Source organism: Aricia agestis, chromosome 20, assembly GCF_905147365.1.
Source record: "Aricia agestis chromosome 20, ilAriAges1.1, whole genome shotgun sequence".
Taxonomy (NCBI): Eukaryota; Metazoa; Arthropoda; class Insecta; order Lepidoptera; family Lycaenidae; genus Aricia; species Aricia agestis.
Window position 1 is genome coordinate 6,957,415 of NC_056425.1, and position 15,283 is coordinate 6,972,697.

Here is a 15,283-nt window from a genome sequence, read left to right on the forward strand (position 1 = left end):
TATTCTATTATTTGCAACTTACATCTAGCGTAGTCCATCTTCAGTAGTTATCTTGTACTTGTAGGTTTTAATTTATGACTTGCAGGTTTAAATTTTATTTTCAGTTTCCCTGTCTCGCTTAGATTTTTTTTAGAACTTTATGAATGGAATCATCTAAGAGTGGCTCTCTACGAGAGTGACATGGTCAACTCTCTATAAAAAAAATCTAAGAGTGAAAGTCTACCTTCATTTCTTGGTTATAAAAATATTTAATTAGCCAAAAAAACTAAATATTGTTAACATAATATTACTTTGTTAAGTTTTTAAGAATAGACATTCATGGAAAATTATTAAAAAAACCTTTCATTTATTCATTCATTCATTCATTTATTTATTTGCTCTAAAAGTGTAATACAGTAGGTGGTAATGATGTTCTTATAGTCTAACACTTTTAGCTATATTATAAAATAGCATGCAAATATACATAATTATTGTAAAAATTTAAAGTAACTCTTATTTGTCCAAAATTAACATTAATCATTAAATATTATTGGAAGTCAACATTCGTCCAAGTAATAATTAAAATAACAAATTGGTAGTGTGATAAATCGTAGATGACATGTCAGTACAAACATTGTTTAAAATTATTAATTATTACAAATTACAATAGGAAAGAAAAACAGAGAAGACATCAAGTTTATACGAAATAATTAGAATAAATGTATGTCATAGTAATTATTAAATTATAGTAATATGGTCAATTATATACGAAAATTAATTAAATTATGGTCACAATGATTAAAATAAAAGAAGAATTATATTATATAGAATTAAGTCAATATAATTACAAATGTATTTCATTTTTTGAGTTGAGTAATTCATTTATAGAGTAGAAGTTTTTAATTTTTTTAATATTAATTAAAATTAAAAAACTAATTAAAAAACTAATCAATTTAGCACATAAGGAAAGCCTAATATAAAGCTTTAAATAATCATGTAAAATACCAACAAAAACTACCGTAAAAATGATTGGGTGGTATATACCAAGCTCAGAGAACAGTAGGCCTACTATGAACCGTTGAGAATGCAGCGTCCTGCTCTAACAACGTCATTACACCATTGTTAGAGTAGGACGCAACATTCTCGTACGATTGAGTCTCAAAATAGTTTCGTGGTACGGCCCCAGATTTCAATCAACACTTATTCTAGGTCCACCTACTTCCTATGAATCCCAGAATATTCTACTAAATAATGTGACATTTATAAGTTTGCTCTCTTTTAATCATCTTAAACAATTTATCATTAAGATCTTAAAATAATTTAACTTGTTTATAGCAAAAAACAGGTATGGTGACAATCATGAAACTATTTTTGTTTATTTTATTAATTAACTAGTTTGCCTTGTATTTAAGGGCAGGGCTGTGTCAAATGTTGCTTTTTGTCAGCTTGTATACAGTCTTTATAAATGTAGTAGTAAATGTGTAGCTGTTTGAAATGCATTATAATTTGTATGTAGTAGTTCCATGTTAGGGTGCGTTCAGACTGTGACACTATTCCTTATCCCTAATATCTGTTAAGTGACTTTTTAAATAAAGTCATACAAATTATTGTACGTCCAAAAATTCATATTTGTCATATGTGTTACATAGTTTGATCGTACCAAAACAGTATTTAGCAAGTAGCAAGTAGCAGTCTTGTAACATTAGTTATAGCATATAATGTGCCTATAAGTGTAAGTGAGAAAAAAAAAACAAGATTCATTTAATTTCATTTTAACTTATTGACTGACCTGTAGGAAGAGTAAATAATTTTTATACATCTTTATTTTTATATGTCTTTATAAAGATTATGTCAGAAGTATGATAACTTTAAAAGGATTTGAGATACAATTATGACTATTTATTGTGTCCATGTCGCAGCCAACTGGTTTAAATAGCCGTTCAATCAAACATCTAGCCCTTTGACTAAACAACGCCATTCAATCACACATCTAGCTTTTTAATAGAATATTTTAGTCGCCCAAACGTTCAGCACTACAACTGATTCAAAAGCCGCCGTTTGATTGAATTAGTTCAGCGCTCCCTGCCGCGGCGCTAGGTGCGTTTTGTTTACAATATGGCGTCAACTAACCTGTGTTTTGAGGTTGTATTAAGATATTTTTCGTAAATATACGTTACAAGTATTATTAAAGAGTCAGAAATTATGGAGGCACATACAAGTGAATCAAAAATTAAACTAATATTCGTGGAGAAATTACGGGATTATGAAATGCATCACTAAGGTATTTATTGCAATAATTGTGTTCAAAATGAGCTAGAATATAATTAATCTGCTTGTTATCATTACGCTTGTGTAATAATATTAGCACTAAACTAATGGTCGCCATAGTTAATTTACCATTTAATCAGTTGGCTAAGCGTCATCTAGCTGAAGTGTTGAACGTTACAGTCAACAGGTCGGCTAAACGACGTATAGCCATGTGATTGAATGGCGTTGTTCAGTCAAAGGGCTAGCTGTTTGATTTAATGGCTTTTTTAACCAGTCGACTGCGACATCCACATATTGAATGTTGTGGCAAAAGTTACTGTAGATATATCATAAAAAATACATGTAAATATTTTTTTTTCTTAAAATTGTCCGAAAATCGAAATTATAATGTCTCTTCTAATAAAAATGCTAGTCCCCTACTAAAATTGTAATTTGTTTACTAGTTATGGTATGGTATTTCATAATTAATCACAAAATATTCAAATTTTCATAACTAAGTACCTAAAATTAAGGCATGTTAAATATTTATGAACATCTGTAAAATAAGATTTTAACATTAAGATTTAATTCAAAACTTTATATATAGCTAATTAAATCATAGGAAAACAAAAAGATACATCAAAGATTAATGAATTAAAGTGTCATCACTTATTCTATCTGATAGACAGATAGCATTCACACTCATATACTTAGTAGATAAATGATTGGTCTCGCGCGCGCGCTCGACCAATCATTCATCTAAGCTCATATAAGTATTTTATATACTAAATATTTTTAATAAACAAAGATTATCTAAATATAGTATAATCTTTTATTTCATTAATAGATTATTCATCAATATAATTACACAGATGTTTTTGTAATATCATTTCAACAATGGTTAGTAACCCATTGTTTCCTAAATTTTGTCACCTAAGAGAAGACTACAGACTACAGAGATAATTTTTATTCAAAATCTTTTCAAGCTTATCACAGGGCAATAACGTTCCAAAGTGATCAGGTCTGTCTTCAACTGTACACGCACAGCCATGCCAAAAGTGATTTTATAAAAAAATTTAAATGACATTATATATTTTTTTGTTACCAGCCTGAAGATGCGATAGCCACACAGTACCTCGGCGGTCGGAGTGGGGGGACCTCTCCCGCCCCGCGCTCGCCTGTCCAGAGGGGCCGTGCCTCCTCCTCAGTTGGGCCCATGAGAAGGCCCGCAGACAGAAAACATGACACTAGTCCATACGGAAGCTCGGCTTACTTAAGGTACTAATATAATAACGTTAAATAAAAAAAAAAAAAACAACCCCAGATAAAAAAAAATAAGTAGAACAAACTCAATTTTGCACTCCGTTCAGTTCAAACAGAATACTTTTGCTTTGTTTAATGATGTTTAGCCGATGCGCTTTTTTAGAAGTTCGTACTTCCAAAGGCTTAGTATGACCACAATGGAATACTTGATCATATTAGCTTCGAAACAAAAAAAATACCAATATGAGCCCACCCATTTCACAGAAACACACACAGACGGACAGACAGCTGACAGACAGACAAACATCAAGCATCAAATAACACCCCTCTTTTGTCGGAGATTAAAAATGCATCGCCTCGTCACGTAATATGAACTGACATTTATCCTCGTAACACAATTGAAGACATAAGTGGAAGAAGTGGGTAACTAAAAATTGTAGATATGATGAAGAATGAATGAAGAATGAATGAAGTAACAATTTTATACTTGTATTTTTTGCATACATTGAGGCTTGGGGCTCGCCGCAGCCAGCCGCCTAGGTATGCCTATTTGCCTAGCCGCATAATTTACTTAGTGTCCATGATTCGCGGGTGCAGTAAAATTAAAACGAAGAAACTATTGCCGTCACGCTTCACCCTGCGCCGGCACGTGTATTGTGATAGAGACAGATAATCAAGGTAACCTAGTCCTCTGATTCCTGCTTCAAAATAGAGCCAATCTAATTTCTTAATTTTTTAAAATATCTTCAGGAAGAGTGAGCCTCTAGGTTTTTAGTTAATCTTAAAGATCTTTCAAATTTGTTTCATGGTCGGTGGATTGACGGGGTACGGTCTACGGAGCATTTTTTGCGATTTTAAAGGGTCATATTTTTTAATTTATTAGTAAATTAATAAAAAACCGAACGTAGATGCCTAGCTTTAACAGATCCCAATATTGTATTAAAAATCACTTGTCTAGACGCATTGTCCAGGGAGTAACTTGGGGAATACGTTTGTATGGAAAAACAGTGTTAGCGTTCCCTCTTAAGTACCTATTTTTATTACATATTTGTAATGAAAATCGAGTAGGTACCGAGTTATACTCTCCTTAAGTATTGACCATGTCGCACCAGTCAGACTATATAAGCTAGAATGTAGAAGATGCAGTAGTTAAGTTACAAGGTTAAGGGAGAAAATGAGTAATTGCTCCAATGTTGTAAAATATTAGTTACCCACTTCATCCACGTCTATAATTGTGTCGGCACTTAATTTGTCTCTATTGTGTGACAACGTTGGATATCTCATTCATATTAAACATTAACACAATGACTGACCAATTTGAATTGAAATAAGGATCTCCTGTTCAGATCGAATTGGCGTGCAAATTCATTTCATTATTTTAATTCGACTACACGTATTACGTGAGATATGTATGTAAATTAGTGAATAAGTAATTGTTTTTAAACTTCTTGACCCTAAAAATAACGATTATATTATGGTATAGAGTATACGGTATGGTTTATAATATTTTTGACGGTCTTATTTTTTTTTTAAATGTTGTCACCCGCATGCGGACAAAATCCGCGCGCGGGCGATAACACGCATGACAGGGAAAGCGCTCAAACCACTATAATACTTTATCTATGGCTCTAACGCGTCGTTTATATTCTTCCCTGTTGGGCACACAGCGAACTCTATACGGGGTGTAACAAAAATAAGTGATAATACTTTAGGGTGTGTACGTGTTCCTTGTAGAGAGTTCACTGTGAAAGTAGCAGCTCTTAAAGACGATTTTTTTTCACTTGTATGGGCAAGGGTCCGATCGTCACGAGTTTCCCCATACAAAAGTGAAAAAAATGTTGTCTTTCAGAGCTGCTACTTTCACAGTGAACTCTCTACAAGGAACACGTACACACCCTAAAGTATTATCACTTATTTTTGTTACACACTGTATAGGGGACCCATAAACACCCTAAAGTATTATCGCTTAGTTTTGAATACTCCTTGTATTCAGCCACTGCCGCTGCTCCTCGCGCTGCCGGCAATATCGCCCTGAATACTGCGGCAGTAACGACGCGAGTGAGTGTTTACACTCAGCCCTCTACTTGCCGCGTGGGGCAGCGGCAGCCACCTTGTATAATACGACATTTACACTCAGCCCTGTGGGCAGCGTGAATATGTAAACGTTCATTAATACTTGACGCCTCCCTGGTCCAGTGGTTTAGAGCGTGGCTCTTGACTCGGAGGTCGTGGGTTCGTGTCCCGCGTTGGGAACATACGTTATGTATATCCAAGTTTGGTTAGGACAATGCAGGCTGATCACCTGATTGTCTGACAAGTAAGATGATCCATACGTCGGATGTGCATGTAAAAAGTCGGCCCTGCGCCTAACCTCTCGTCAGTCGTGTCGGTATTCCGTCCCACTGGGTAATGAGAGTAAAGGAATAGAGAGTGCTCTTGTGTACTGCGCACACACTTGGGCACTATAAAATTACTCCTGCGTAACTGGCGCGGTTTCAATACTTACAACCTGCCACCGTCACCGAAATCGGTGTGGGAGTATTATAATATAATATTTGACCCTTCGTTCCAGTCCACCTGACAGCAACTGGCGGCGGACGAACTCGGATTCGGCGCTGCATCAGTCGTGCGGGGAGCAGCAGCAGCCGAGCCAGTTGTCGCCGCACCACCCGCTCCACTCCCACGCCCACCCCCACGCGCCGCACCAGAACCACCGCCGCGGTGAGTATCACTACCACCACCGCGGTGAGTACCAACACCATGGTGAGTACTATCACGCGAAAAATATACCACCCTCATCAGCTTGATGAGTAGCAGTCTTCCACCGTGCGTTTTTGCGTAACTTTCTGCCGTATTTCTGGGCCACAAACCTTCAAGAAGAGAGCGTATTCCCTCTTAAAAGGCTGGCAACGTACCTGCAGCTTCAAATGTTTCGAGTGTCCATGGGCGACCGTGCCACTACCACCACCGCCGCGGTGAGCACCAACACCATAGTGAGTACCACCACCACGTGGGTGCCACCATAATCTTCATGAGTACCACCGTGTTTTTAAAGACTACCCACGAGTCGGATGGGTATGTAAAAAGTCGGTCCTGCGCCTGATATCTCGCTAGTCGTGTCGGTCTTCCGTCTCACTGGGTTATGCGAGAAAAGGAATAGAGAGTGCTCTTGTGTACTGCGCACACACTTGAACACTATAAAATTACTCTTGCGTAACTGGCCTGGTTTAAAGACTAGAGTCCCAGGCCCGTTAATGAACCTCTCACCACTAAGATTATGCTCATTCTAGGGATGACGATAACATCGTCTAAACTCAATAATAAAATCATACGTCAAATTTTTGACATTACAACTTTTTAAATTCTGTCCTCGTAAAAATTAAACGCCAGAATGATAAAGTTAATATTCATAAACATAATCTCTGATTTTATATTCATACAAAAAAAGTTATCTCTTCACTAATAAACTTATGAATTATGATTTATGAATTAGTATTACGTGGTTAGGTGTTAACAAAACTATATCAAACTCAAGAAATTTAACCACACGATTAACAATAATATGATAATAGACTCATATAAACTGTATAATGATTGTTTGTTTACACAAGTCAGGCGATCACGGCCGTGGTCGAGGCTGCGTACGAACCTTAAAGTTATTATCATAAGAAACAACATAATTAAGCTATGAACTTTAGGCCCATGCCTCGAACATCGCGATTCGCGGCAACGCGGTACGCGGCAGCGGTGGCGAAATGACTATAAAATAAATTATATTGTGTAAAAGACTACAGTGCGTTGTGTAAAGATTAGGTTTTCTATGAAAGAACAGACAAAATTACGTTTAGATAAATGTATGCAAATTCTTACTTGTTCATACAATCTGCTAATATAGATGTAGACTATTCTTGGAAGATGATAATAATATTTTATACAAAAATAATACTTAAATTTAAGTAAAATTAGTTAAAATTTATTAGTCGTGTGGACAAGACACATTTCTACGGCGGTCATGTAAAGCCAAACTTCCCTCCAGTCTGGAGTACCTACTGCCGCTACCGCAGTCGCGTCGCTTATCGCTTGTAGCGGCGTTCGAGGGGTGAAAGTTATTAACATAAGAAACGACATAAGGTATGAAAACGAAATGCAAATCATTTCTAAAATAGAATCCTTGGTGTAATTTGTAAAATGAGTTTATTTCTCTCATATAATTACGTGTATATTTTTTAATTAAACGACGTAGTTAGGGCAATGACCATCTACGCATCGAAGTCTTTCATAAATATATGGCTTTACAAAATATGTATCGATGGTCTAAACTATGAAACCAGATACAAATCTATTCTTCCTACTTTACGTCACAATTTGTATAGCTATAAAACTTGCCTTGGTTTAGACCATCACTACTTAAAACTAATCTTATATCTTTAAACGAGCAATTTTCCGAGATAAAAAGTATCCTATGTCCTTTCCCAGACTCATATATATCTACGTGCCAAATTTCAGCAAAATCGGTTCAGCGGCTTGGGCGTGAAGAGGTAACAAACAGACAGACAGGCACACTTTCGCATATTTAATAATATTAGTAGGTATTGATGGAATTGTATGTTTTTACCTGCGTGATCGAACCTTCATTTTTAATTGCCCACTAACAATCGTATAAATTGTTTTATTTCTGATTTATGTATAGATGTAAGAAAAGAACTAGGTATTGTTGTTTATTATACGGAAGTTATCGAAAACCAATGATTACAAAAATTATTTTAATCCCGCCTGCTAAGATAATGCCAAACGAGCAAACTGTTCACCTGATGAAAAGCAACTACCGTCGCCCGTGGACACTTGCAACATCGGAAGATGAGGTGCGTTTCCGGCCTTTTGGAATACGCTCTCTTCTTGGAAGTTAAAGTTCAAACTGGATTAATTAATATGTTTTCGTTATTATTCATTAGGAGGTTGTTAACATGTTTCGTCCCTATTACATATTATTATGTTACATGTTTAATCTACTTCATCGCCTGACTAATGTATCTGCTACACACATGCACATTTTTTATTTCAAATCATTTTTTTTGGCCCTAAAGCCTCCATTTATGTAAAAAAATTGGCCAAGTGCGAGTCAGACTCGCGCACGAAGGGTTCCGTACCGTTATAGAGGAAAAATAGGCGAAAAATTGTGTTTTTTATTTGCCCCCCTTAATTTTTTATTTTATTCTAATATTATTCTTAAATATTAAAGTAGGCATATAATTAAGGCCTTTGTGTAAATATCAAGTGCCTACCTGTTGCCATTATTGATATCGAGCAAAAAGGCCAAAAAAATCATGTTTGTTGTATGGGAGCCCCTTTAAATATTGATTTTATTTTTAGTACTTATTTGTTGTTATAGCGGCAACAGATATACACAATCTGTGAAAATTTCAGAACTATATATAACTATAGCGGTTCTTGAGATACAGCCTGGAGACAGACAGACGGACAGACAGACATCGAAGTCTCATGAATAGGGTCCCGTTTTCACCCTTTGGGTAAGGAACCCTAAAAAACGGCATTTTTTACTGTTAGTAACGTCCACTCACGTCTTCAATTCACAATGTGTCCATGTTTAGTGACTTGCGTATATTAAAATAGTCGTAAAGTTGCAAATAAGTTTGCAAGAATAGACTGGAAGTAAAAGCACGCTCTATATGATAAATAAGTTTCTTCCACGCTCAATAAATTACAGACTGTTTTGGTCTACTTACACTGTTGACTGTACACACTTTACTTTGCATTTTTTTTAACGCCTCCGTGGTCTAGTGGTTAAGAGCGTGGCTCTCGACTTGGAGGTCGTGGGTTCGATTCCCGCGTTGTAAACATGTTATTTCCAAGTTTGGTTATGACAATGCAGGCTGATCACCTGATTGTCTGACAAGTAATTAGATGGTACATGCGTCGGATGGGCATGTTAGGCATGTAAAAAGTCGGTCCTGCGCCTGATCTCTCGCCAGTCGTGTCGGTCGTCCGTCCCACTGGGTTATGTTTATGAGAGTGAATTAATAGAAAGTGCTCTTGTGAACTGCGCACACACTTGAGCACTATAAAATTACTCCTGCGTACCTGGCCTGGTTTCAATGAAACTGGCCACCGTCACCGAAATCGGTGTGCGGAGTATTATTAGTATTATTATTACTTTGCATTTTGTTCGCGTTGGGAGTTTTTCATGTTTCCTTTGCTTCGAGCGAAGCGTCATCTGGTGGTTTTGTGTGAGTAGGGATCGTTATGATAATCGGACAAGTGCGAGTCAGACTCGCGCACGAAGGGTTCCGTACCATCATAGTCCATAGAGCAAAATTAGGCCAAAATTGTGTTTTTTGTATGGGAGCCCCCCTAATTTTTTATTCAAATTAAATATTATAGTACACAATATATAATTAAGAACTTTGAGAAAAAATCAAGTAAGTACCTACCTGTTGCCATTATTGATATATAGCAAAAAAGGCCCAAAAAATCAAAGCAACCAAAAAATGGATTAAGAATTCCCGACATGCCACTACGAGCATCTATTCTCATTGCTTTGATCGCGCTGATTTAGCCGATGTTTATGTCAGCTACTCACACAACTACAACTCACTACATTCACAATAAAATCTGAATAGCACACGCACGCTTGAATCTAGTAAGCCTCTAATTGGTTACGAACTCTACTTAGCCGTGTGGTTACATCGTATGCGACCTGAAACTTTTATACACACGCCACCAGATGCCACTATGTAGCGTATCGTGTCAAATCGCTGTCATATAGCTGTCATAGTATGTCTATTTGATACGAAAGACCTTACGGCTACATAGCTCCATCCGGTGGCAAATGAATAACCGAACACCCTTATTGCGTAGGATTTGGTGACGCGTGCCCAGGCGCGGTCCGAAGAAGGGGGGGTCACAGGGGACATGACCCCCCCCCCCAAATCTAAGGTCAAATTGAAAAATCTCAAAATCTTGCCAAATAATAAAAGGAAATTTCTAGTTATCCTACAGCGATAAATTTTTAGTGTAGTGACTAGTGAGTGACCCCCTCCAAAACTTCAGGCTGCAACCGCGCCTGCGCGTGCCACGCCCCCATCCTACTAATATTATATTATAAAGGCGAAAGTTTGTTTGGATGTATGGATGTTTGTTACTCTTTCACGCAAAAACTACTGAACGGATTTTAATGAAACTTTACAATAATATAGCTTATACGGTAAGCATATGCTACTTTGCAAATTACATTCATCATCATCATCATCATCATCACTACCATATTATACCATTTCATAGTCTTTTGATCGAGTCTCGAGTTTTTCAAGCGATAATTTAAAAAATACCTAATATTATAAACCTGAAAAGTATGTTTGCTTGAACGCGTCAATCTCAGGAACTACAGGTCCGATTTAAAAACTTATCTCAGTGTTAGATAGATCATTTATCGAGTAAGACTATATTAATATATTATCACGTTAAGGCTAATGCGACCGAAGAAACTCAGGAAAATGCGGGAAAAGCGCGGGAAATATTAGAAATTACGAACTACTGGAGCAATTTTATGGCAATATTTGGCACAGATATAGAGTAGACCAAGTGAAAGGACTAGGGACATAAGCTATTTTTTATGGGACAATGTACGGTTTCTGTAAAATTCCTAATTTACGCGGGCGAAGCCGCGCGGGACATCTAGTATCTTTTATTTCTAAAACATGTGTAACACTTGAGAGAGAGACGGCATGTGTTCACACGATTGAGACAGGCTGCTCTCGAAGCGACATTCGAATCATGAGAATATGGCCTTCAGGCAGAGCTCTGTATCAATATTAACAATTGTTGTACTTATCCAATTTCTGTCAGATGTCGTGAAAGAGAAAAACCTCATCGTATAACGTCACACAATAATAAAAATAAGCCAAGTGCGAGTCGGACTCGCGCACGTAGGATTCCGTACCATTATAGAGCAAAATAGACCAAAAATTATGTTTTTTGAATCCTTAAATATTTATTTTATTATTAATTAACATCTATGGGCGAATAAAAATAATATTTTGTGAGCAACTAATTGCTTTAACGACACAACGACAGCTAAAGCTATTCCAGCAGATGGCGTTGTTAAGTAACACGAAGTCAATGAGTGTTTGCTATACCGAGCAAAGCTCGGTCATCCAGGTACTTAATTATTAAAGTACACATATAATTTAGGACTTTATGAAAATTTCAAGTGCCTACCTGTTGTCATTACTGATATCGAGCAAAAAATTACAAAAAAATCACGTTTGTTGTATGGGGGCCCCCCTTAAATATCAATTTTATTTTGTTTTTAGTATTTGTTGTTATAGCGGCAACAGAAATACACAATCTGTAAAAATTTCAGATGTCTAGCTATAGCGGTTCATGAGATACAGCCTGGAGACAGACAGACGGACGGACGGACGGACAAACGGATGGACAGACGGACAGACAGAGTCTTAGTAATAGGGTTCCGTTTTTACTCTTTGGGTACACAACCCTAAAAACTGCAAAATGTCGCAGTCATAAAAAGTATTATGTTTTATGAAACAAAAATATGTAGCAGCGTGGTAGCAGCATACGATCGGTTACGCGGCATACAAAAAAGAAAAACAAAATTTTACAGTTCATTTTAGTACATACTTGCGTATGGAATGACGTTATATTAATTAGTTTCCTGTATTATGTTTCGGAGTACTCACATCATTGACAATTTTGAGAAAACTATCGGTACAAAAAAGTGTTAGTCTAAACTCTAAAATGTCTACGCCGTTTTTATAAGTAGTGTCTGAACACACTAGGCCGAAGTTACGCGGCGTAAATTCCGCATGATTACGCCCGCAATATATTTTAAATTACCGACGACACACTATTCCGTCGCGTTCCGTCCGTATTTTGTATGCGAAAATGCGTTTGACATTGCGGACGTAATTATGCGGAATTTACGCCGCGTAACTTCGGCCTAGTGTGTTTAAGAGTTTAGACACTTAGTGTGTTTAGGTAAGATTGAACGGAAAGTGGTTTTTCAATGCAAAATCGGCTGACATCAACACTTAGTGTTAAAAGCCTCAAAAAAGAATGCGAAATCAGATTTCTTGCAAAGGACTCTATAGTCAGGGCGCCCTAGAACATTTTTTTTTATTACTATCAAGCTAATTTTTTGTGAGTAGCTTCATTTTGAGAAGACAAACAACATTTTTTTCTGCGAAAAATCTTGAAAGTGGTAGCTAACAGTGATAGAAAGGAATTCATATTATTTGTTGTTTGTCTTATCAAAATGAAGCTACTCACAAAAATTAGCTTGTTAGTATCAAAAAAAAAATGTTCTGGGACTCCCGACTACTATATTATTTTGATAAAAGAAAAAAAAGTTTCTTCCTTTTTTAGGGTTCCGTAGCCAAATGCCAAAAACGGAACCCTTATAGATTCGTCATGTCTGTCTGTCTGTCCGTTCGTATGTCACAGTCACTTTTCTCCGAAACTATAAGAGCTATAAATTATAGTCTATTCTCTTTTGAAACTTGATTTTGATATAATAAAAACCGGCCAAGTGCGTGTCGGGCCACGCGCAATATAGGGTTCCGTAGTACCTCTAGTTTTTGATAATTTTTGTATGGTTGCAATGAATGTACATTTATAACGTCTTTTACACTACTAACAACATCATCTCAGTTACGTTCAAAGGAATTTGAACGAAAAGTTCCTTTATACTTCGCCGAATACATTTTTTTAGTTGATCGACTATAACTCAAAAACTTTTATAAGTTTTTGAGTTATAGTCGATCAACTTAAAAAATGACAGCTAAGAAAACTTTATAGTTTTCTTAGCTGTGATAGTTTTCCTTTAAAATTCAGCATATTTCCTACCCTCGTGAATTTTTTCACATTTACAGAAGCTGGTCGAAGGGGGGAATACTGGACTCTAACGATTTTTCCACTTTAAAACTTAACATTTCACAAACGGATCCTTAAATCGGAAAATTATCTATGAATACTCATAACATTTTTAAAAAACCTATCCAACGACACCCCACACGATGGGGTGACGCGAAAAAAAAATTCATCCCCGCTTGATGTGTAGGGAAAGTACCATAAAAAATATATTTTTTTTAAGATTTCATGTACCATTTCGTCGGCATCATTAATATGTGCAGCCCGAAACTATAAGGGTTCCTTGTTGACTGGTACCCTAAAAATAGAAAAATTTACCTATGCGTGTAGGGTATCTATAGGATAGGTCTTCAAATATCATATTTAATTTAAGTTTCTAATATCATTTTTTTCTAACTTGAATAGTTTGCGAGAGAGACTCTTCCAAAGTGGTAAAATGTGTGTGTCTCCCCCCCTCTAACTTCTAAAGTAAGTACATGATAATTGATAAGTCTAGAAAATATAGAATGTACATTACTATAAAAACTACCAACGAAAATTGGTTTGAACGAGATCTATCAAGTAGTTTTTTTTTATATGTCATAAATGGTAAACCTTAATTTAACTTTTATTAAATCAACTGAAATATAAAAATAGATCATAAACCTTTTAATTTCATAAAAATAAACCTTATTGCTGCTGCGGAACCCTTTATGGGCGAGTCCAACTCGCGCTTGACCGATTTTTTAAACAACAATTACAAATTCTAAAATACATTCAAACAGTCATCTATAAAAATGTTAACTTTGTTTCGGATAGTAGACGTGAAATAAATTTTTACATTCATAATGGTGCTAAAACAGCTCCTATGACGTCAAACGGCTTAATAATGAACTTATTTGCTATTCAACGCAAAAACTGAACGAAAAAATTGTAAGACCGTTAGTTGAATATTTTATTGTGAATTCTAAACCTTTATGGCCTTAATAATGAACGAAGTACAAGATTAAAACATATTATGACTTTGTCTTATGCATTGGAAAAGCCATTTGACAGACGATGACATGGATAAGTTTGTCCTGTTTGTTCTTCATCTATTCCTTAGGCATTAACGGCCGTACTCAGCGAGATATAATTATTACTTAACTTTAAGTTGTTTACTGCCGCACTCAGAGACGAAAATAAATACTTTGACATTAGCCCCATACACGTTTATACGTGGGAGAGCCATGCTTCGGCACGAATGGGCCGGCTCGACCGGAGAAATACCACGTTCTCACAGAAAACCGGCGTGAAACAGCGCTTGCGCTGTGTTTCGCTGAGTGAGTGAGTTTACCGGAGGCCCAATTCCCTTTCCTATCCTCCCCTATTCCTTTCCCTTTCCATCCCTACCCTCCCCTATTACCCTATTCCCTCTTAAAAGGCCGGCAACGCACCTGCAGCTCTTCTGATGCTGCGAGTGTCCATGGGCGACGGAAGTTGCTTTCCATCAGGTGACCCGTTTGCTCGTTTGCCCCCTTCTTTCATAAAAAAAAATACACTATCTGTCAAACTCTTCATTAAATTGAAATTTAATCATCATTAAACTCGACCTGGATCCCAGAAGGATAAGACATAAGGGAGCGTCCACAAATTACGTGAGGTGTTTTTTTTAAATTTAATGACCCCCCCTCCCCCCGGGTGACATTTCGTGACATTTTATTCAAACCCCCCAATCTCATGTGAAATTTTTCAAAGTGTGGGTTTCTTACGTAAACGTTTGGTTTGACAGTCAGTAGATTTTCCGTTTGAAATCGGTGGTTTGAAGCTTGTGAATCGCTGGTTTTATCGTTAAGCGTTTCGGCAGCGCCGCGCGTTTGAAGCCGCACGTTTGAAGATGTATGGGGGTAGTAGTTGCGTTTTATAGTCG

General features: G+C 36.6%; 1 protein-coding gene across 3 annotated transcripts in view; it reads left to right on the forward strand.

Moving 5' to 3' along the window:
• Positions 1-15,283, forward strand: part of LOC121737333 (CREB-regulated transcription coactivator 1) — a 35,561-nt gene that overhangs the window by 958 nt on the left and 19,320 nt on the right. For 2 of the 3 annotated variants that reach the window (XM_042128987.1, XM_042128989.1), the window contains exons 2-3: positions 3,335-3,504; positions 6,062-6,252. In XM_042128987.1, the coding sequence (XP_041984921.1) occupies positions 3,335-3,504; positions 6,062-6,252 (361 nt within the window). The remainder of the gene's footprint in view (positions 1-3,334; positions 3,505-6,061; positions 6,253-15,283) is intronic. The other variant, XM_042128988.1, reaches the window with a different exon arrangement.